The sequence below is a fragment of the Fringilla coelebs genome (assembly GCF_963513975.1).
Source record: "Fringilla coelebs genome assembly, chromosome: 21".
Lineage (NCBI taxonomy): Eukaryota > Metazoa > Chordata > Aves > Passeriformes > Fringillidae > Fringilla > Fringilla coelebs.
In genome coordinates this window covers 12,034,777-12,059,250 of record NC_140047.1, presented here as the reverse complement: position 1 = coordinate 12,059,250, position 24,474 = coordinate 12,034,777, and the positions used below count along the sequence as shown (strand labels likewise).

The following is a 24,474-nucleotide window of genomic DNA, read 5'->3' as shown; positions in this document are numbered from 1 at the left end:
ACACAGGGCCGGCCCCGGCGAGCCCGGCCCCGGCGAGCGACCTCCGGCGAGGCGGCCACGGGCCGGCAGGGGGCGCCGCGGCTTCGTGGCGGGCCGGGCCGGGCGGGAACGGGGCACCCGGGGCTGTACCGGGGTGTATCAGGGGCTGTACCGGGGCTGTACCGGGGTGTATCAGAGCCTGTACCGGGGCTGTACCGGGGCTATGCCCGGGGTGTATCAGAGCCTGTACCGGGGCTGTGCCCAGGGTGTATCAGAGCCTGTACCGGGGCTGTACCGGGGTGTATCAGAGCCTGTACCGGGGCTGTGCCCAGGGTGTATCAGAGCCTGTACCGGGGCTGTACCGGGGCTGTGCCCGGGGTGTATCAGAGCCTGTACCGGGGCTGTACCGGGGTGTATCAGAGCCTGTACCGGGGCTGTACCGGGGCTGTGCCCGGGGTGTATCAGAGCCTGTACCGGGGCTGTACCGGGGTGTATCAGAGCCTGTACCGGGGCTGTACCGGGGTGTATCAGAGCCTGTACCGGGGCTGTACCCGGGGTGTATCAGAGCCTGTACCGGGGCTGTACCGGGGCTGTACCGGGGTGTATCAGAGCCTGTACCGGGGCTGTACCTGGGTGTATCAGAGCCTGTACCGGGGCTGTACCGGGGTGTATCAGAGCCTGTACCGGGGCTGTACCAGGGCTGTGCCCAGGGTGTATCAGAGCCTGTACCGGGGCTGTACCGGGGTGTATCAGAGCCTGTACCGGGGCTGTACCAGGGCTGTACCCGGGCTGTACCCAGGGTGTATCAGAGCCTGTACCTGGGCTGTACCAGGGCTGTGCCCAGGGCTGTGCCCAGGGCTGTGCCAGGCCTTCAGTCCCTGGGGCTGCACCTCCCTGTCGCGATGCTGCAGCCGCTGGCACGCAATAGGCCTCATTTTTCAACACCCAAACGCATAAAGATGTCAGCTCAAACTGTTTACTAATTAACACTTAAAAAGACACAAATTAGATATGCGTGGCTAAGAGCAATTATAATCAAGACGAATCTCTCCAGTCATTGGGGAACTGAGGAAACTCCTAATTGCTGGAACCAATGTTTTAAAATCTGAAATCATGCCAGTTAGCAAATATGTTCATTTAAAGAACATTTCATGTGACTGCACTCAGGAGAATTGACTACAAACATGCAAACAAGGAAAAATATTTCTGTGTAAAATTAAAATTTTAAGCTCTTCTAGATTTACAACTTCTTCATTAAATATATTTGCAAAAAGCAGCCCATGAAAACCTGTAGCAATTCAGTGGTTAAATGAACTGCCTTCCTTATCGCTTTAAAAGGAATTATGAATATTGGATGCTCCCTTTACTAATTAGACTCTCTCTAGACTTTTTACACCAAAATGAAGACAGGGTGCACTGTGCCAGTGGCCAGACTGCTGCCCTCGCTGCACAGCACCCGCCACAGAGCTGGGAACAGCGACAGTGCCACCACCGTGGCTATCGCCTGCACCTGCCCAGGGCAGTGACTCTGCCCCACCCAGGACAGGCGGGGGTAAAGGAAAAACCACCAGAGCCCTGCTGGGAGACCAGGCAGCAGCACTGTCTGTCCTACACTCTCCTCTCTGTCCTACATTCACCAAATTAGCCATGAAGTGATGGCATGTGCTGCTTACACCTGCACTTCACCGCCTCTTCATAGCCCAGCTCTCTGAGCACTCCCCCGGGCACAGCTGTGCCATCCTGGGGAAATGAGAGCAGTTCAGGTGCAGTCCAGGATTTGCACCTATTTCCATCATTTTCCTGACAGGGTAGAGTCCTGAAATTCAGCTGCCTGCAGCTTGGAGGATGGGTGCATACATCTGCAAATGTGGTGACAGAGAACAGTAATTCTTGGAATTCTTTGGGAATATTTTTTGCAAGGCATCTTGCTCCAGGGAGAATGTTCTGGCTGCTTTGGATATCCAGAAGATTTGCTGTAATGGTGCTATTGCTTGCAAGGGAAATAAAGCCATGCTGAAATTCACAATATTTATATGTGTAGCTCTCTATGTGCAGACAAGATGCTTCATCAAGGAATATGGGCTGCATAATCATACTTTTCATTACGCTGGAACGCACACAGCTTGCTCCAGAGCAGGAGCTGTGGGAGAGCAGGCAGGTCTTGGCCTCTCCTCCCCGGCCCACAGAAATTATTCCAGTGCTGGTGTCCCCACACTTCACAGGCCTGCAAGGGCACAAGCAGCCCAGCCCTCTCTAGGCAGCCCCCAAGCTGCCAGACCTCTCCCACACCAGGCAACACACAGAGATGATGCAGAAGCAAATTCAGCAGCACACGGATTCCTCTTTGGCCAAAGGGACCATCTGCTCCCTGGCCGGCTCAGGGCAAGAGTGGGAAAGCAGCCAGGCATGTGGAAGGGCTGCCAGCCCTGAGCATCCCCTGCTCCCAGGGTCCCTCCTGACAGACACAGGCAGTCCCAGACAGAGAGGTGGCATGTGTGCCACGCGGCAGACTGCAGCACCTGAGGCAGTGGGTGCATCTGTCAGCCACTGCCCCTGCCAGGCAGCATCTTCAGGTCCACTACTGCAGCCACTGCAGTCCCACGGGGCACCTGCAAAAGGCCTGGCACCTGGCCCTGACCATCTTCTTGTACTCAGACAAAACTTTCAGGCACAAGAGGGTGGATCTGGGCAACTGGACTTAACTGGAATAAAGAAGTGGAGAAGCTTTGAGGAATCTGGCAGCTTTGCAATGTCTTCTCACTGTCTCCCTTGAACCCAGCTAGATGGCACAGGAGGAGGCCTTTGTGACCAACGGTGCCTGAAGAAGCACGTGCTGCTGAGACAAGTTTCTTCCCAGTCTGAGACGTCAGATGTGAAGTGAGCTTTGCAGAGCAGACAGCTCCTCAGCACTGTGCCACACACATCATGCAGGCGCCAGAACGCCCCCTCAGAGCCACCCTCACTTTGGTGGCTGCTCCTCCCTGTGCTCCTCAAACACTCACTCCCACTCACGCGCAGCCCAGCTCTCCCAGCAACAACTTCCCAGCAAACTAAAAACTCATGAAGATGTTTATCTGACATTGCTGAGTCAAGTCCATTTGCCTCCCTGACATGCAAGAGGCACCTATGAGTGTTCTGCCATTACCATGTATTGTTAACACATGAGAAAGAAAGGCTAACCAAGACAGACATCATGGATCAGAGAGGGCACCCCTGACCCTGGGCTTACTGCTTGACTTTATCCACCCTCTGTGACTTGGGAGAGACAAGAAAGGTATTTTCCATAAGGGAAGGGTTCTTAAGAAGAAGTGAACACGGCCCTCGTGATTTGCTCAGTGCCTGGCTGGCTACTTACCTCCTTTTCAATTTCTGCAAGGGTTTTGATTGTGATACCCAAGAGATCAACCGACTGCATCTGGCAAGAAAGAAACAAAAATGTCAAATTCAGGGTCAGGGAGGGGGTGTGTGTTTGTTTGTTTGTTGTTTTGTTCTGTTTCAAGTCAGCAAACACTCCATCACTAGAGATTTAGAGGCACCATCTGTAAATGCCGGCAGAATCCTGTTCCTCATTCCAGCAGGAAAGGGAACAGCAGACAGTGGGCTGGGGCTACCAGCTCCAGCCCTGCCCTCCCTCAGCAGGACAGCTGACACTCACCTGGGCGCTGCTCCGTGCAGGACGGGTCTGTACCTGGGTGGGCTCTGCGGCTGCAGCACGAGGTGTGAGCAGCACCAGCTGCAGGAAGCCCTGACCAAACTGACCATATGGTGGCAATGGTGTCTAAAGGATCTTCGGGGACGATTAGCACGACCTAATCTCTCTGCATTTGTCCTCACAGCAGGGACTTCGGATTTCTGGGAATAATGGCCCATAAACAACCCTCTCAGAAAGCAAGGGATGTGAAAAACTGCTGTCAGCAGGAAGAGGAAAGCAAAAAGCTGGAGCACTACTGAAAAATCAGACACAGCTGATGGCCCAGTGTTTGCCTTAACAGCTTCCTGTAAATTGATTTTTAAAAAGATGCTGCTTTAGGATCAGACAGATTTGGAAACTGGTAGCGGGATGCTGAATCTTTGAGCTCTGGATCATCAACCTTAACAAGCACTGGTCCAGTGATACCCAGAGGTCATTCTGAACCAGGAGCAGTGTTTCTGTTTGGAGCAGGCACCACCCAGTGCCCTCTCCAGCTGAGCCACAGCCAGGCAGGACCCTGGTGGCAGCTGATGGCACTGGAGCGCACTGTGCCATTACCACTGCCCTGACCTTCTGCAGGGCCAACAGGAAGTAGTAAAGCTGTTTGCACTATGCCATCCTCACAGTAGGTAAATGCAGGAGAGCTCCACCTCTGCAGCTTTCTTTACAATCACTGCTAAGAAATTAGAAATGCTTTCAGCACCAGGGAGTCCCATTGCCATTCCTATTTTTCACGGTAATAAACCTTGAAATCCCAGGACAATTCAGTTTTAGAAGCAATCTGGCAAAAGCCTTTCCCATCTAATGGGCAGCTATTGGGACATGCAACTTCAGCCCATCTGAAGCACTGGGTATGTATTTGGCCCAACAACAGAATAACTCCCAGAAGGAGGAAATTTGTCTCGATGTTTTGTGATCACTGCCCATGAAACAATGGATTTCAGACACTGGAGAACAACAAACTCACCCCTTCAGGAGCGCAGGCAAACTTCTCCGAAATCATAAAAGGCACTCCATCCATTGCTGAAAGGGACAAGACATCACATGTGACGTTTCCAGCTGCCTTCTGACATGCAACTTCACACATTCCCAGTGACAGATCAAGTATTCACAGCACTGACACATGACTGATTGCTCCCAAACATTACTGCCAGCCTTTTTCTCCCTCTAAACTGCCAATGGTTTCTTTTCATTTAAGACATAGCTGGGTCAGTCCCTACCAAGCCAGAAATCCAACAAATTCTCCTTGCTTTATCCATATACGATTTCATGGCCTCAATTCTGCATTTTCCAATTTCATGCAGCTGGCAAAGCAGGACAATATTTGAAACTGGAAGGACACACTTCTATTTATCACCTCCTCACCAAACTAGTTCAGCATTCGGTGGTGTCTGAGCGAAAGAATAAGGAACAGCTGGTTCAGGGGACCTGTAGCCCCCAAAGCAGTCGACACCACCACCTGTGTACCAGGCAGTAAGTTGCCACCACCTCGGTAGGATGATGACAAACACCCGGGGCCAAGCACCCTCCCTGGCCTGGCTGTAGTTAGTGTAAACTCAACAGTGAGCAGTGTCTCAAACACTTGCAAACCACATCTAGAGGATGTAAACCAGTGGAATATGAAGACAGACATGAGTACATGACACCACATAGCAAAGCCTCGTGTCACATGGCCCAGCTTTTTCTGTAGCATACTTAATGGTACTCAGAGCACTGTTTGCCTTTATACCATCCTGTACATTCATCCTAGGGCAATGATGTTCAGCGTTTGTGTCTTGCTATCAGCATGTCACAGGAAGCCTCCCACAAGAGGTAGTACAAGGGAGAGACATTTTTAAAACACGTAACTCAGCAATTTGCACAGAAGACTGAAAAGGGCATGTTTCAAAGGCAGCTCACACCCCAGATACACCCCCTTTATTGCACTTACACCCTTAACATCTGAAGTCTTTAAATTACAACTCTGAAAGAAATAAAACTTCAAATCAGAGCAAATTTAAGCCCTGAGAGGCCCTCCACTGATCCTCAAATACGGTTTTCTTTCAGAAAGCATATGCACTCACAAACCCAGTTCTCCTCTGCTGTTTCTAACTTCTACAGCACCACTGAGTTACCATGTTGGTGACTAACAAGGGTCATTTAAGAATACTCAGCCTTTTACATTCACTTTGTCTATTTTCAATATAAAACCCCCCTCCACTGGAGTAATTTTGTTATCAAAGGTGCTGCGTGGCAGCCACAGCGCAAAGGAAAACAAAAGGAAGCAGATGAAAAGCAGCATCACCAAATCCAGTAAGTTTTAAACCTGAAAGACCATCTGCACTTGTTATCCGACAGAAACCCCCTTTGATCAGCCACACGCCAGCTTTTGTAAAGCAATCTAAAGCCTGAGCCAGGGAGAGTGTGCACCCCCAGAGCCCCAGAGCCCCAGTCCCTGGCCGCGCGCTCCAGCCCACCCGGAGCTCAGCACACACAGCAAAGCAGCAGATAAAAGCAGGGTGAGCCAAAGGCTCCGCAGCGCAATTAGCACTCTCCTAAACAAACGAGCTTCAACAGAGCTGTAATTAAGCAGGCCTGTAATTAAGTATATGCCCTTTATCATAACGATCATGCTTAAAAATGGCACGATGCATGGAAGTGTGTTATTAATGCTGCGCTCCCCGAGCGCGGGAGCGTGTGCGGAGCTGCCGTGTCAGGCCCGTCACCAGCCTGCTGCTAAAATGCATTAAAGGCAGAAAGCAGAAAACAAGGTGCTCATTCAGCGTCTCCTTTTTCAGCCAGGCACCGGTGTCACGAGGGTTTAAATACCACCAGTTCTGGGAACTTTACAGAAATGAAGCCCTGCCTGCCCCAGCACCAGGAGGGCAGCAGCCCTCACCCCTCATCCCCTGGCTCAGCCGGGCTCCAGGAGCCCTTTGGCCACCCGGGGGGCTGCAGGCAGACAGGGGGGACCCCCAAGACAAGATGCACGGGCCGCAGTGCTTCCCCCTTGCATCTGCTCCCTGGCTGAGCAAGTGCCCTGAACAAAGCAGATGCTCTGGGGGCAGGACCCTTCTGTGCCCCCCACCTCACCTGTGGGGTCCCCTGCTCACGGGACGAGACACCCACCGCTGCTGCTGCCCAAGATGGGCTTTTCCACATTCACAAGGACTTCAAGGGTGTGCACTTCTCCCTCAAAATGGAACAAATTAAAATCGTGTTCCACAAGGAAAACTGTTTCCAATGGCTGTTCGCTGCCTTCCAGGATCAGCTCCTTCCTGAGGGTCACAGCTAATTATCTCAGGCACTGCAATTAGTTAAAAGAGTTGAAAGGAGCCAGCAGCCAAAACCAACCTCGCAAAGCCCAGCCCCAAAGGACAGTGTTCCCATGCATCCCTGCCAGCAGGAAGGGGATGGATGCCTTGGTGAGGTGTAGTGGACACGTCCCCTCATTGGTGCAGGACCACCAAACACACAACCGGCTACTCCTTCACTGTAATTTACCAAGACTTGCTCTCAGGCTCTAGTGGGGAGGACACCAAAGCATGTTCTATAATTCAGCTTGCTAGCTCGCTTAGAAATCCTTTCTTTAATCTGTGAAAGTATTGTCACCCTTCTCTAAGCACTTGAGAGATGCTGCCTTCTGTGCTGCAGACTCCAACTAAATCTCAGTTGTCAAATTAGTAATTCATCTTTCTTGAATAACTATATTTTTAGCCAAGCTACCAGATTTAAATAATCAGACCTGCCAATGCTACCCTAATTTAAACATGCTGACGAACTTTCACAGGCAGCATCAGCTAACATAATGAGTTTCTGGATGACAAAGAACTTCAGACAGTAGTTCTCTACACTACCCAGCGTAATAAGCACTTGTTCTTTTCTACAATGCGCACATAAAAGAGAAATCTAAATAATAGTTGCTGTAATTATCTTGAAAAATATGTGGTGATTAATGGTGATTATGAAAATCTGTATAATTGTTCGCTAACGCTCCAAAGATCAGATGTTCTCTTGAAGCAACCATCAGTGAAGAACTTGGAAACACAAAAGCTTCCAAGCTGCTGTCCCTGTGAGAGTGGGCTGACCCTGTGCCAGCTCAGCCCTCACCCTCCCGTGACCTCTGCCAGAGGTTCCAGGATGTCCACCATGTGGCACATGTGTCATTGCGGCTGAAAGCACCAAGTTCAACCTGTTATTTATGCAAATAATTAATTACTCTTGTATCCAACTCACAGTTTGTCATGACACATTAATGACTTGATAGACTTCTATGAACTAGTGAGCACAGGACAGCAGAGCGCTTTTATCGTCATTTAATTTAAAAACGATCCTGTGTGAAATTATCTAGTTGTGAGTGATGGAAGCATAAAGAACAGACTCAGCAAAGCTTCTTTTGGATCATTGCTTTATTAATGGTAACGTCAGGGAAATGAAAAATGCTAACATTGTCATATTTAACTCCTGGGTACAGATGAATCGCTGCCTCAGAGCCTGGCAGGCTCCGTTTGCACACTGCAGCGAGCGCTAATTCCTCACACCACGACTGTGGGGATACACAGCCACGGAAGAGTTTATACACCTTAACTCCCAAGGAAATAACAGCTGTTTCTGCATTAAATTCTCACCATAAGCTTTTATAGCTTTGGATTTCGTTATTACTCTTTTTGCATAGTCTGTTACACTGAAATTTTCAATTTCTGATATTAGATTTAAATAAATAAATAAATCCCTTGCAAAATGTTTTCCTGCATGACTGAAAATGAAGAACTGCTAATCCAAACCAACAAAAACCCAACACTGAGTGTACTACTACCACCTTCAAAATTTAAATAACCTTAGACTTTAGAAAGGGCCTCCTCTAATGCTGCAGAACTGTTCCCATTTTCCCCAGACCTGAATGCTAACTGAGTGTTTATCCTTTACCAAGAAGAGTATCTCATAAACCAGCCTACAGCAACACCATAAAACCAGCAAAGCACCCCTGCTTAGAGAAAACTTGATTTTCAGTTAAATGGCACCAGAGGAATCTGAAAGCAGATTGAGAATCAGAGGCTGGCACAGATCTCCGGCACAGCAGCACTTGGGAGGGGAGCCATGGTCAGACTGAAAGGACACACGAGAGGAGCCCCTGTGTGGTGTGGGCAGCAAAGGTGCCCACCAGCAGAGCCACTGAGCCCTGCTCACGGGAGCTCTGAAGGCCATTCCCCTGCAGCAGGAAAGCACAGCCACGAGCAGCCTGTGCCCCAGCCTGGCGAGGACAAGGGATGCTCTCTCCACAGACAAGACATGCCGGTTCCTGGGGGCTGAGCAGCCACGGGGAGCTGGTGGCACAGCGTGTGCCAGCCAGGGCAGGCTGGAGCCAGGCCGGCTGCCCTTGGTGCCCTCTTGCAGCTCCTGCCAAGCACACAGCTCTGGCTCCCAGCCGTGCCCCTCTGCTTCCCGCCACACGCCCCGGCGTGAGCTCTGCACCCCTGAGCTCTGAGCCGTGCAAGGAAGGCAGCACAGCACACCCACACAAACCAGGCACTCTGTGCCCTCAGTACAGGGGAAACCATTCAGAAACATGGAGAAATGCTTTCAAACAGTTTGCAATACATCCAGAGAAGGGTGTGAGCTTCTCAAACCCAACCAGCTCTCCATAATGCTAAGCCTCCTATTCCTGTATTTCTACACACAGAGATTTAAACAGCAACCTGAACAGTAATTTTGTGTGTTCTTTGTGCTACGGTGCACCGAGGCCCATATGGAACCACACCAAATCACTGATGGCAAAACCTCAGGGCCAAAACCAAAAGCAGCCTTTCCTGACAGCTCCTGCCAAGCCAGCTGCAACAGGGAACCTGCAGCTGTCCCAGCTGTGCTCCCCAGCTGCAGACAGCAACTCCAACATGCACACAACTTCTTTGTGTCATACAAAGAAGTACAGAGGCGCAGGCAGGGGCACAGGCAGGGGTGCAGGGCTCAGCTCTGCTTGCCCAAGGCACAAGCCCAGGCTCACGAAAGCCCCAGAGCACTTCATGTGGCTGTGGGGGCAGCTGCAGGTCCTGCGGCTCCCGGGCAGCAGGAGCTGTCCCAGGGCTGTCGTGGGGCAGCGAGGCAGCAGGGGCACAGCCAGCTGGGAATGCCCAGTGCCCAGTGCCCAGTGCCCAGTGCCCAGTGCCCAGTGCCCAGGCCTGGCCAGGCAGCAGGATGGCAGCAGCACCAACCACCCAATGCTGGTGCAGTGAGTGGGACAGCAGGGGCCTCCTGGGCTAGGGAAAGAACCTCTGCTTTGGGAAAGGTTTACAGCTTTCCTGTTCCTCTTGAAATTACTTTGATTAAAAAAACAGACCTGGACTAAATTTTCATTTTTGCTAATTTGATTGTCAGCCTTGATTTTCTCAATTTCCTGCATAGCTCATGACATGGCACAATTAGTTCTTTACTGCTAAGATCAAGCCACGAAAACACTTGAAAAAGTACCCCTGGATTTGATTATTTTCTTTTTTAAATAAAGTGAAGGTTAAGTACTGCATGGTGACGCCTAAGGAGCACCTCAGCACTGTGACTCCATCAGCACCAGAGAACATGGAGAGACTTCAAACAAGCTCTTCAAATTGCAAGTGTTTAGGAGCTCTTGATTTTATTATTTTTTAATAAAATGTCCCCTTTGAAGTCTCTGCACCACACTAAACTTCAAAGATCACACCTTAGCATGTGCTGTTTCCAAGCCACAACCCCTAATTAATTAGAGCAGAGCAGATACAAACCAGGGCACTCGCATGGGGCTGAGGCAGAGCTGGGACAGGGCCTGCTTAGAGACAGGGAGGCAAAGGCAAAGGAAAGGCAGAGGAAAGGCAAAGGCAAAGGCAAAGGCAAAGGCAAAGGAAAGGCAAAGGCAAAGGCAAAGGCAAAGGCAAAGGCAAAGGCAAAGGCAAAGGCAAAGGCAAGGAAAGGCAAAGGCAGGTACTCCTCCAGCATCTGCTCATGGCTGTGTGCTGAGGAGAAACCCAGACTCTTTTCCATTCCCTTCAGCTCTGGCTGTAAGGACAGACTCCTTGGATGTCATTAAACATGTAATGTCTGTCTGCCACGGCCGGGCAGCGCAGGCTGCAGCAGCAGTTGCAAAAATCATCTCGGGCAGCCCCACAATGGCTGCAGTGTTCCCTGGCCAGCAGCTGTAAATTCCTGCTGCTTGATGAGAGAAACATCCACACGGCTTCCAGGGCTGCAGGGTAGGGGCAGGGGGTATTAAATCCACAGGCTGCATATTGTTACAGTGTCTGGCCCCGGAAGCTTTTTCCTTAGCTGAGCCACCTACGGTGCGAGGTGGGATTTGTTGCCACTGTGGCAGTCCTAGGCTCCCCAGACTCTCCGGACAGCAGCCAGGTCACTGCCAGGGGCAGATGCTCACACCTGCAATGATGCTGTGATCCTCCCCAACAGCACCCCACACTCTCCAGCAGTGCATTGAGTGACCAACATCTGTCCCACAGGGCTCCCAGGGGAGACAAAGGTGCACGGTCTTCTCTTTACATGGTTTTGGTCTAAGACAGTCTAGTTATTTTTAACACACAGCAGCTTTGTGTTTCCAATAAAAGCAGGAGAAAGAAGCTGGATCAGCTGTCCTGACAGCACCGTGCTCTCCATTCTGCAAGCATGCCTGCAAGTTAGTGGGAATGGCTAGGAAGGATGTGGGAATACCCATCTTCTGCCCTGCAGCTCACTGACGCCGAGAACACACTCCCACCATCCAGAAGAGCCTGGACACAGACCCAAAGCTGAGGGCTGCAGAGGATGGCACGGGCACAGGCACGCGGCACTGCCCGGCTGCCCACGGCCAGGCACAGAGCCACAGCCCTTCTGCAGGAGGAGATCACCGTGCCACGCGGGATCCACAGCTTCTAATGGCATTCATTTTTAGGTGCTCAAAATCATTACTGGAACCACACATTTCTATCAGGTAAATTTCATTTGCATATGCAAATGGTATCCAAATACACTGCACCATTAATATGATCAGTAATTACATAATAATAGTCACCAATCTCCACACACATCAAACTTACAGTTTTGTAGCTATTAAGGAAACTGTGCTTTGTAATTAAGATAATCCTCATTTCCAGATGCTAATTAACTATATAATAATTAGCTTCTTTTGCTAATGCAAATGAAGTATTTTCATCCTTATTGGTAAAAGAGTTGCTTATCACTTAAAAAAGAGACAACCTAGAAATAATCCCTCCTCCTCCTTAAAGGTGAAAAGGTAACTCCATTTTTATCAGTCTCATTTGTGAATGTAAATTAGCCCTGATTAATCAAATCACAGATTAATGTGCCCATCTTGTAGCACGGCCAGTGCCTGGCGTGGCCCCCAGCCCTGGGAGGATGAGGACTGCCCGTGGCCCAGAGCAGCCCCCGGCTCCTTTTTGCTGGTGCTGGCCCTGCAGAGCCCCCTGCCCCGGGCACCAGCCCCCGCAGGGACAGCGGTGCCACCCGGCCAGCCGAGGAGCGCCGGGAGCCGCGGGGTTGGTGGCTGTGCCACCACCTGGGGCGGGGGGCATGGGGGCAGGTGCCAGTGGCAGCCTGCCACGCCACCGCGGCACGGCCCGGCCCTGGCGCAGCGCATCCATCATCTGCTAAACCAATCCACCCACTCTGCAGCACCATTTGTCATTAATTATGCTAATCAGCACACCATTACTCTCCGATGACACCACGGCACTTATTAGCCAGTTATGGTTTTTCAAAAGCACAGCTCATTGTGTATGTGAGTGCTGCGCCTGCATTAGCCTACAGGGAAGAAATGTCCAATTATGAAAAGAAAAAAATTGCTATTATCTCCCTCTAACAAACCAATTTAGTAATTATAAAAGTCTCTGAACTCAGAAGGATTTGTTAAGAAGAGCTGAGTGATGAAACCAGAGAATTTTCTTTGCAATAACTTTCTGAGTTGGAATTGAAGTGACAACAGAGAATGAGCAGTTTTTATTATCTTAATTACAACTCTTGCATCTTCACTTTAAATGATCAAAAAGCAGAATTTATCTAAACACAGGCCTATATCTGGCTTTTCCCTTAACCCATCTGATTTGTTTATTTTAACAGATATGCATCCAAACATGTGTAACATGTCACAGACCCTGAGATGGGCCTGGCCAGTTCCCAACATGCAGCTCTGAAGCGTTGGATGTTGGCTGCAGCAGGCACCCCTGCAAAGGCACCCACGCAGAGGCACCCACACACTGCCCCAGGAGCGGGGAGACCACCCCAGGAGCGGGGACACCACCCAGGACACCGCCCCAGGAGCGGGGAGACCACCCCAGGAGCGGGGACACCACCCAGGACACCGCCCCAGGAGCGGGGACACCGCCCCAGGAGCAGGGACACCGCCCCAGGAGCGGGGACACCGCCCCAGGACACCGCCCCAGGAGCAGGGACACCGCCCCAGGACACCGCCCCAGGAGTGGGGACACCGCCCCAGGAGCGGGGACACCGCCCCAGGAGCGGGGACACCGCCCCAGGACACCGCCCCAGGAGCAGGGACACTGCCCGTGCTGACACAGCTGAAGGGATGGAGCCAGGCCCTGGAGTGTCCCTGGAAAACTGGCTTTGTTGGAACCTCCAATTCCTCCACAATTCCACAATGTTGATTTGCTCACTGCAAGGAGACACCACTGGTTTTAGAAGCTTAATATGTGTTAAGAGCTCATTAATATCATCAGAGTAAATGGGCCTATTAAAACATCTTTAAGCAATATCTGAACATACATCTCCCTAAACTATATTTAATGACTGTACTTAAGATACATTATATGAAAGTCTTAATGAGACATTAGATAGCATTTTGAAGATTAAAATTAGAGAATCCATATAAAGTCTGTCCACTTAATTTAGCCTTAAGCTACACTGATGAAATACATTACCACCAAATTATTACTTCATTAGAACAAATATTTTCTAATAATTTCTGATTTATGCCATTAGTTGTCTCCATATATATTATATATCTGTATCTATATGCATATATAAAAGTATACACAAAACAATTTTCTAGTTCAAGAGGAGATGGGAGAAATTCTGAGCTTTCTAACGGCTGAGTTAATTACTTGTCTTTTTTTTTTCTATTGAGTTAAAGATATGCAGTCTTCATAACAGTCCTTTTGTGGTGCCCCCACTTATCCATTACCCAAAAGGTCATTTTTTAAACATTTGCTGTTTTGCTTTTCAAGGACCAGTGAGTTGCCTTGGGCCTGGCCCCGAGTGCCCTCTGGGCGCTCGGCAGAGGTTGAGGCTGGCGGCGGCGCAGCCCCCAGGTGGGTCCCAGCCCGGGGCCGAGCAGGGCCCTTGCCCTGTGCTGCTCGTGGCCCAGCGAGGGCTGGGACCCACCACAACTACCCAGGGCCTGACAGGAGCTGTGGACAGACCTGCAGCAGTGCCCGTGGCACTGTCCCTCCCCTGCCCTACGGCAGACTGGCCATGGGACACCTCCCCCAAACAACTGAGTCCCCGCCAAAACAAACTGCAATGAACTTATTAGCAAGAGGGCTTTATGTGTGGTTTATTTTGTATAAACAGCTTTTCATTAGATAAATGAAGCCAAACAACCTTTACAAATGTTTTCAATTATGAAATGATGCCATTGAGATATCTGGAGGGTGATAATCAGGGAAAACACCAGTGACATCTCCTGCTCAGAGCTGGAACGTGCTGCCTGCATGGCTGCTCCTCCCAGTCCCATCCCACCCAGCCACACCAGGCACTTACCAACTCCTGCTTCATTTGATGGAAACTGTAGCAACAAGACTATTTACATTTATTCTGCCCAAGCCTTCTATCCAAAAGCGCAAACATCTCATTGTAACAATTTTGCATTTTTAACTGTGTGAATTAAGCATTCTTCATAAATAACAGCCTGGTTTGCTGCACTGCAACTCCTTTTTATTAGCAGCACAGAAATGCACAATGAGCAACGTGTTCTATTATTCTTTGTCAAATCACAGAATGCTACATTAGAATAATTCTGCTGGTCAATGTAATATAGTAGATTAAATTCAACTTCTGTGCAAAACCCACTGTAAAACAGCATGATAAGAAGGCTATAAAAAATTTAATTTTACTCTAAACTCCATCAAAAAAAAAAATGGTGTGAAAAGTAATTTTGCATAATCAGTACACGCCATCTGGAACAATTAACTGATTTCTATAGAACTATGAGGATCAGTCATATCTGCTTATTAAAGATCAGAAATTATACAAGTAATAAATCCTTGAAAAAACTAAGCGTACTCCTGCCTGTCAATGCTATTTTAACTTCAAATACTGAAGAACGCCTGATAAGGCTGAAAAGAAGAGATTAATATATGCAAATTACATCCAGCATTTAAAATCCCCAACAACTGTCTCTGGTTTTCTGTCCCTTATTGCTGCCTTTATGTTTTATTCATACACCAACTCACCTGTCACTTCATAAGCTATAATATTATGGGGGGTATTATTAAACAGCATAAAGCCAAGCTTTAATTGGAAAGCTTCATTGCATTTTCCAATTATTTGGAGTAAATTAAAAGCAGATGCACATAGTTTAATAAGGAGTCTAATATCAGTTCCGGGAAATCAAAATTCATTGTCATTACTATGCTGTGATAGTTTTGCAAACTGTACTCAATTTTGGAGGTTTTGAAAAGAAAATCTGTCTCTGCAATCTGTTAATTGTCATTCGGTTAATAACTGTTTAAATACCCAAACCTCTGAGCGGCTCCCTATTTAAAAAAAATTAAACTCTGGCACTCGGCAAAGCAAAACAAACACAGTGCAGGCCACCCCAAGGTTGTGCTCCACGGGAACAGCGCCAGTTCCACAAGCTCATCCTCCTCCACCACTCCTCCAGCCGCTGGCCTTCACCCAGCGCTCAAAGGGATCACCCTTCCCTCCACCACGGCACAGCGGATGTGCCACCAGCCTGTGCCCGGCACACCTGCTCATGCATAATGTATGGATCCAGGGTTACAGCCAGATAATCCTCTCAGCAGAGAGCAGCAGCCTCCCTGGAAGGTGCTGAGTGAGCTGGGGAACGCGGGAGAAGCCCACGTGCCGAGCAGAGGGGACAGGGCTCCCAGCCCGCCTGCCGCGCCGAAGGGAGCCGGACCGCGCGAGGGCAGGGCAGCAGCCAGCCGGGGCCTCCGCCTCCCCTGCCGGCACATGGCAGGAGCAGAGGAAAACAAATGGCACTTTGGACAACAGCAGGTTCATCAAAAAATTGTCTGCCTTAAAAATGTCACTTGGGAGAGAACTCATCCCCACTTGGGGTTGCTGCCCCAGCACAGCCTGGGTAACGCGAGGCACGCTGACACAGCACAGCAAACGGGTCTGTACACCGCAGATGGGATACTTTCATAAGAAACACACTTTTTGAATCTCATTAAGTATAGTATTAAGTAACACACTTCCCTTTCTGAAATATGCAGCTGCAGCATTTTACATAAGACTCCAGCCTCCCTGAACTGCTGGATATTAATAGAGTCTTTCATAGCTGGAAGATTATCCAGGTCTCTTAGTCTAAAGACTGGAAGTTGCAAAGGGGTAAAAAACAGGCTGACTTTAATCTCAGCTTCAGGAAAGAGGTTTCAGTGCAGAATAAAGCTTGTGTCACAACTTGTCTGGCTTTTGGACCATGCTGATTAAAATTCAGTGTCACAAAATATATATTTAGTTACGCTTCTACTCTTAAAAAGCACGAAGAGTGTAAATGAAGGGATGGGGACTGACAGTAGGATGCAGCACAGGACCTCCCCTTCCAAGACTGGGGGGTCCCAAAACCCATGAACATTAGAGGCAATTGCAGAACCACCAGGAGCTGTGCTAGAAGACGAAGATAAAAGCAATCCTTGTGCACTGATCCAAAGAATAGAATCTCCCCTTTTTTTCAAAATTACCGGTTTTAGTAAAGTAAACACACTGTGACAAGTGCATAATTTAATTATCTACAAAAATAATGAAGCAAAACAATAGTTTGTAGAAATAAATTATTAACCTCTGATTAAAACACCTGTCCTCCTATACACAGAAGAGAGCTACTATGTCTTTTAAAAGGAAACAGACAACTAAGGAAGTGGCACGTGTGGCCAGATAACCTGGCATTTTGCAACTAGAAGGAAGCTGACATATGGGAACTGAAATATAACAACATCTGAACTTAGAAAGACCTCTGAAAGAGACTTCTTTTGTCACTACCAAAGTAAAAAAGAAAAAAAAAATTAGGGGGATGGGGGAGTAGATACCTGAAGGCATTTCCAAGTTAGCCCCTCCTGGACAGGAGGAATCAGGAAGCAAAGTGCTGTCTCAGGAGCAGTGTGAGAAGCAAATGCTTCCCACGCCACTGCCCAGGGAGGTGACACCTGCCCCCCGCCGAGAGCCCCAGCCTGCAGTACGGAAAAGCAGCTCCGTTTCCTTCCAAGGAATCCACTGGCTTTGATATTTTTCCAGACCATTAACATCAGTTTCCACTCTCTCTGCTGCCTCCAGGGAGCTGGACTAGAAACCTGTGTGGAGTAAAGGCCAAACGTGGCTGCAGTGCCTGCAGGAACAGCCCAGGCTCCTGCAGACCAAGCCCAGCCCAGCTCCACCTCGTGCCACAGCCAGAGCCTGGCTCACCTCACCCTGGCTGGGCTGCACCAGGCTGAGACACTCTGCCCCTCCCCAGCGGGGCTCTGCCCTGGGCTTCCTGCTGGCAACACTCACCTGAGTGACCCAGCAGGTGCAACCTGGACTGCAGCCTCTGCTCACTAATGTTTCCCTTTCCAAACTCTCAGACCACAGTTTGCTCTGAGCTTTCATAGAAAGTGTCTTAAAGAGGGCAATAAATATTTAAATATCATAAAAAACTACTTCTATATAAATATAATAAATACCATTTAAGTAAATATTTACCTCCCTAAGGTAATAAATACTGGTGTGTGACTCCAAAATAAACAAGCCAGAGCTGTGGAGAAACTGGCACCTGTAAGAGCTGCCCAGGGAAACCTCCTCCTTCACGGCATGCTGGCACACACACTGCAGCCAACGCTGCGCTGGCAGCCGGCCGTGCTTCCCTTCCCTGCTCAGCCCAGCTTCTCACAGGAAAACACCTCACACCAGTAACTTGAGATGTATGTGTCTGAAGACCACAAAACAGTACCTCTAAGGTAGGAAATATGTGCAAAGGCATTTTGGCCTCAAATGACTGCTGGAAAACCCACGGCTCCTCAGCAAAGCAAGCAGCCAGTGCTGCGGTCTGGGTCACAGCACGGGCGTTCCTTTATCATAGAAGGTAAAGTGTGTTATGCTTTTTGGGATCTGACATCTAAGCTCCAACCCATGGCTTAGACATGGTTTTCCTCCTCTTACAAGGAATGAAAACCTTCACCTGCAGCTCAGAAAGGTCTTGAACTGAACTGAGAATGCTCTGGGTGGTGAGAAACGCTGCACTTCTGGATCCTGTTTTATTTCTAAGGATTAACATGACTTGAGCATGGATGCCCAGACTTATGGATGACATATTAGTACATCCAGCTAACACCATTTCTTAAGGTACTTGCACAAATATTTTGACTGTTTGGGGCTGACAGCTAGCAAGTGTTATTTGAAAATACTACCAACAAATATATATCAAAGTATGTTCTGCTTTTGTTCTACTACTTTCCCAGCACAGTTTCTATATTTAAGTGTTCAAAATATGAACCTCAGTCCTACCCAAGGGTAACTGATCATCTTGTTATCTCCAAATTTCTGCCAGAATAAATATCCTTGGAAAGGTTCATATGACTGAAGTTGGGTTTCTGCCTATACAGCAAGCTGCAGCAAGATCTGGAAGTTCATACAATTGTTTCCTGCACAAACTGGTGTAAAGAGGCTTTAATTGCTTTATGCACACATTCTGATGGGGTTGTACAGACTGATAAACTCCATACAACAGAGTTTCTATCCTAATCAGAGAACAGGCCAAGAGAGGGGGTGAGATTATTCTGTAGTCAAATTACACAAACTTGTCTGCTGCTGCCCCAAAACACATCTATCTGTAATACAATGCTGAAGATGGCTACAGGGAAATTTCAGGGGGAAAAGAAAGACAACCCTGTTCAGCAGAATGCACAGATCACTGGCAGCAAGGGCTGGAACTCACTGCTTAGTAACTTCAGTGCTGCTGTGGTGTTAGAGCCCATCCAATTAAGTGAGGCCTGCAGAATATTTATACTCCTACATCTCTTGGTTCCTGAAAGGGTTAAAGCTTATTATTAGCATATAATTTACAGGTCCTTTCTCCCAGGAAAGAAATAATGCACGGTAAATGCCACATTCGTTTTAATAATACATGTTACAGTCTGTGCCCAACATCTGCACAAAGGTAAAGCAGACAGATTTTTTTGACATGTCCCACTCTGCCATTGAAACACAGGCTTTTTGTTTTGTAAGTGATGGAAGGTTTAATCAAGAAAGCAGGCAATTCATCAATCGAAACAAGGCTGCTCACACTGCCCTGACAGCACACACATGGTTTTATACAGAAGAAACCTGGCCACCTGTCAGCAGCACCTTTTACATCAGGATATACAAATACACTGGGTGATCAATCCTCCAGCTCTTCCCATTCATTTTTTCATTTTCTTATTGTATTTTTCTTTATGCTAGATGTTGCCCTCATTCTCTGCAGGAATAGATGGGAGACAAGGCAGGCTATGGCTGTTTATACACTATCATAAAAATTTATATACCCTTAGAGTGACTTATTTCCCTTCTATTTGAATACCATTATTATAAATAATTTTTCACTTCATTGAGGAATTTTCCTGGTATATTATTATCTGTGCCTGCCTCTCCCTCACTGGGCTTGTGCCTCTGATAAGCCAAAGCAATATGCTGGCAGAAGATGCTCAAGTCTGAAATGAAGGCAGTATGTAGTCACAACAACATCTTAATTAAACCGAAGGCCAAGAGGAAAGACTGTGCTATGAAATACTGAGCCATGTCTGTCAACAGGTCTGTCTGGAGCGAGGCATTCTTCTTCCAGCAGCTGCCTGCCCCAGCATGCACATTAAACCTGGCAGCTCCTCAGCATCCTGCTCCCAGCAGCACCCACAGACATTCTGCACATCAGCTTAGAACTAATTCTGCCTTTTGCTCTGGGTGCATGGCACGGGGTGGGACGAGGGAGTCTGCTGGGCACGAGGATGATGCCAGCAGTGCCAGTGCTGCGCTGCCATGGCTCCTGACAGGCTCTGGGCACTGCTTCCCTATCTGCACCCTGCCAGGGACTCACTCAGTACTATGTGCCAAGAGGAGTCTCCTTAACTTCCAGGTCACCCAGTGTGTCATAGCCAAGACTGGCAAGGACAAAAGAATAGTTAAAAATTGTAATTACTGCTTTCAGGACCATTTTTTAATTGACTCCAGTTTTGTGCAACCAACAACTGCATTACACAGCCCAAGGGGTAACGGGCAGCTCCAGTGAGGATACAGTCATTCTGCCAAAATATATTTGAGATACAAAGTGGGATCAACGGCCAAAATTCATTTCATCTTCCCCAAACATGCTCAACCACAGCTGGAAGTGTTGTTTTCATCGAATACTGAGAAAATCTTGGATGTCTATAGAGACCCCGCTGCAGCTTTTCATCCTACCCCCACGGACAGCCCCCCCTTCCCCAGCAGCTCCTCCTGGGCCCACGGCAGACTGAGGCCGTACTGAAATGGGAAGAGACGGCTCCTAATGGCTTTTGTTTCCCTCAGCAGCCCCAGGAACCCCTCTTCTGACCTGGGAGCCAAGAGAGGGAGCCCACAGGCAGAGAGGGACCCTGTGTGTGCTGGAGGCCCAGCTTCTGCACCCACCGCACGTCCTGCAGCACCCAGGCTGGCTCGGGGAGCCCTGGCAGCAGCCCGGGCGTGGCAGCCTGCTCCTAAATCTCCTGTTGCCATGGCACTGCAGCAGCGCTGCAGATAGCCCAGACGGAACAGGAAACTCGGGAATGGCTTCCAGAGCGCGTCTGGGGGCCGATCCACCCCGGCAAGGTTGAAGCACACAAAGAGAACTGTCGCGGCACCTCGCTGCAGCTGCTGACAGGCAGCCGTGGGCAGGAGCTGTGCACCAAAATCCTGTCAGTGCACAGGATGTGTCATATGACAAGACCCTTTCTCTGGAAAGAGCTCACAGCTGCAATAGCCATTACAACACATGCGCAACTCATAACAGTGTTTCTGGAGGAGAATGTGCAATTGGAGGAAAAATAAAGAGTTATATACTTGAAAATGTGCTCAAGTAAACATGAAGAACTAATGCTCTGTCCAGTTCTACAAGGCCTTGTTTTGTGCTTTGCCTGTAAGGATCTGGTAAAGTGTTCAGGCTCTCTGTAAAGTAGGCTCCTCCTCAGGCTGCACCACGAGCAGAGGCCAGTACATCCTGTAGCAAGGGCAGTCCCACTAACACCACACATAGCTGCTGCAGTTGGTGCAGTTGGTGCTTTCCCAGGAGAGAAAGCACAGCTTCCCAACCCCTTGCAGAATTGTCTCCTTCGAACACAGGAATACACCTTCCCTTTCATCTCCAAATGTATTAGGGCAGGACAGCAACAATAAAAACAAGGACTGCAAGGATTACGTAATTGTTACATTCTATCTCTTTGGGAACCTGAAGGTGCAGTTTCAGGCAGAGATTACCTTTTAAATAACCCTTTGATTATGGTACACGAATTAATGCCATGTTCCCATGTTACCAGTGTCACTCATTATTAATAAGAGGAACCTGTGGATGGTACATTTTGCCATCTTCTCTTCCCTGATTATGCACAGCCCACCAAACCAACTGCTGAATTTCCTAATTGTCCTAAAATCTCCTTCAGTCAGATGATGGGACTAGACTTTCATTAGGCTTTGACAGAGTCAGGTTTAAATCCAGTATCTTTCTCCTCTTGCAAAAACAACATAACAGAGCAAAACCCGTGCTAAGTGTGATTCCACCATGCCTATGACAATATTTGTTCAGGTGTAACAGTACTACAAAAAAGCCCTCCCGGAGCAGCTATAGTGGCCCAGCAGGAGTGAGAGAGGTGCAGGGCAGCGTGGCACTGCAGCTCACCTGAGATGGCGTACAGGTTGGAGTGCTGGTGCTCCAGGTCCAGGCGGGTGCTGTGACTCTTGCCCCGAAAGCTGGCGGGCAGCGTCAGCGAGATGTGCCTGCGGGAAGGGAGGACACGGCAAACGTTACTACAGAGCAGAGGATGCTGCTCCTGCCACTCGCTCCAGCCCGACAACTCCAGCCACATAAAGCAGCAAACATCAATTTTAATATTGCTTCCAAAACCGTCTACCAACTGTTCAGGGCCAGCCCCTCCACCCCGTGGAGCCCTGGGCTCGGCCAACAACCAAGGACTGCAACAGCGGCCATCCATCCCCTGCAGGGCATGCAGCCCCAGGCAGGCAGAGCCAGCACCCACAAACAGCCAGCATGGCTCTGCCCCTTGACTTCAAACCTGCATTCTTCCAACGCAGAGCCCCGGTCTGTGAGAATTCTAATAAAATGTTATCATCAACCTTCTGCACCCCATTGCCGCATGTACAAAAGTCGCTCCCTCTTCACAGAGGGGCTCAGGGCAGCGTGAGGCAGAGGGAGCAGCTCCTGCCTCACCTGAGTGAGAGCTCCTGAGCTGGGCAGACACTGAGCTGCCAGGGCAACCAGGCAGCCCTTGTGCCCCCTTGGGTGCCCCGTGTGTGAGACAGGGCCCCGTGTACTCTCCAGCAGTGCACCAAACCCATGTCCTCAGCCAGCAGATTTTATCTACCACACGAACCATCTGGAAGTTATCTGCCTTCAGAAACAGGACATGTTTTGGGAAGAACAATGTATTTTTAGCTCTTGATGCAGATGATGGTGAACAGTACAGATAAAATAAGAAAATGCAAACATCGGTCTGAGTTTGCTTGTGCTTTCCAAAGCTATTTTTAACCAAAAAAAGATGGTGTGAAAACATATTTGAATTCGGCTATCAGTTTGCTGTTTAAAACACACTCCACATGAGAGTCTCTGGAGCAGAGGCATGCTTGTTATGAACACACTTTAAAACAGGAGACCACTGCCTGTGGGCATGACACACTTCTCATTTGATTTTTAATAGAAGTATTCAAAAATATTTTCCAAGGCACCAAAGGCAGCCAGTAGAAAGACTGAGTTTCTCTGCCCTGTATGGAGAACTGCTTTCTTCTCAGCAGAAACAGTTCTGGAGTAAATAAACCAGATCTACTTTAAAAGCCCATTTCTAAGGAGAGTATTTTTTAGAAGTTTGTACCAGCTTGTGCTGCAGGAGAGGCTGACCCCTGGCCTCCAGACAATAGATGGCCACTGCAGAGAGGTGACACAGACCCTCAGCCAGGGCTGAAGTGACCATCTGACTGGCTCAGGGTGGGCACTGCCCCAGTACCAGCAGGCAGGCAGCAGCCTTCCAGCACTGCTCCAAGCCAGGTGCTCGCAGGGGGCTCTGCAGCACAGCCCCTGAGCCAGGCGAGCAGGCAGCTCCTGGGAGAGGACAGCCCACGGAGAGAGGGCAGCCCAGGGAGAGAGGGCAGCCCAGGGAGAGAGGGCAGCCCAGGGAGAGAGAGGATAGCCCATGGAGAGAGAGGGCAGCCCATGGAGAGAGGACAGCTCAGGGAGAGAGGACAGCTCAGGGAGAGAGGGCAGCCCAGGGAGAGAGGGCAGCCCATGGAGAGAGGGCAGCCCATGGAGAGAGGGCAGCCCATGGAGAGAGGGCAGCTCATGGAGAGAGGGCAGCCCAGGGAGAGAGGGCAGCCCATGGAGAGAGGGCAGCCCATGGAGAGCAGGCAGCCCACGGAGAGAGGACAGCCCATGGAGAGAGGACAGCCCATGGAGAGAGGGAGGCTCAGGGAGAGCAGGCAGCCCATGGAGAGAGGGCAGCCCACGGAGAGAGGGCAGCCCACGGAGAGAGGGCAGCCCACGGAGAGAGGGCAGCCCATGGAGAGAGAGGACAGCCCACGGAGAGCAGGCAGCCCATGGAGAGCAGGCAGCCCATGGAGAGCAGGCAGCCCATGGAGAGAGGGCAGCCCATGGAGAGCAGGCAGCCCACGGAGAGCAGGCAGCCCACGGAGAGAGGACAGCCCATGGAGAGAGAGGACAGCCCACGGAGAGAGGGCAGCCCATGGAGAGATGGCAGCCCACGGCGAGCAGGCAGCCCACGGCGAGCAGGGCGCTGCAGGGTGGGCACGGGCCAGGCGTGCCATGAGGACAGACTGCTCGCCCACGAGGCACTGAGCACACACACCAGCACGGGGCCAGCCCTGGCTGCCCAGCTCCACGGGGATCTGTCTGCTCTCCCTTCCACACGGATCCACCCTAGGACACCACAGGGAATCCCGCGGTGGCAGGAGGTGACAGAGGTGACATGGAGGTGCACAGCTGCGGACCCAGCCTCAGTGGGCAGCATCCCAACACTGCCTGTGGTGGTCTGGCGCCGGGGTCTTGACTGTGGCTGTAACGAGGGTGTCTGGAAATGATGGCCTGCCTGCCTGCTCCGGGGCCACTCGCTATCCCTGAGGGAGGACAACTGGCCACTCCATTACTCTACTGCTTCAGACAGCCAGAGGGATGTCTCCAAGAAGATCATTAGCTGCACAAGACAGGGCAGTGACTGCTGGATGGAAATCAGCTCTCCCCTTCCCTCTTTCTTTTTATAAAAGATGACATTGTAGGGAGGAATGGGAAACAAAGCCTAATTTGTTTTAAATTAATGTAAACTTTGGCCAGGATCAATATACCTTATACCTACAAACTTGATTGCATAATGCATTTTCCTTATGTGTTGTGA

At 49.7% G+C, this 24,474-nt stretch overlaps 1 protein-coding gene across 8 annotated transcripts in view; it reads right to left on the bottom strand.

The window, feature by feature from the left end:
* The window catches only part of MVB12B (multivesicular body subunit 12B), a 56,685-nt gene that overhangs the window by 5,624 nt on the left and 26,587 nt on the right, over nucleotides 1–24,474 (bottom strand). For 7 of the 8 annotated variants that reach the window (XR_014616673.1, XR_014616674.1, XM_084219939.1 and 4 more), the window contains 3 exons: nucleotides 21,738–21,835; nucleotides 4,638–4,693; nucleotides 3,335–3,394 (listed from right to left, as the gene is read on the bottom strand). Coding sequence is in view for 6 of the 8 variants with exons in the window: in XM_084219939.1 (XP_084076065.1) it covers nucleotides 3,335–3,394; nucleotides 4,638–4,693; nucleotides 21,738–21,835 (214 nt within the window). In the remaining 2 variants the exon portion in view is untranslated. Of the gene's footprint in view, nucleotides 1–1,954; nucleotides 2,682–3,334; nucleotides 3,395–4,637; nucleotides 4,694–21,737; nucleotides 21,836–24,474 lie in introns of those variants that run through there. The other variant, XM_084219937.1, reaches the window with a different exon arrangement.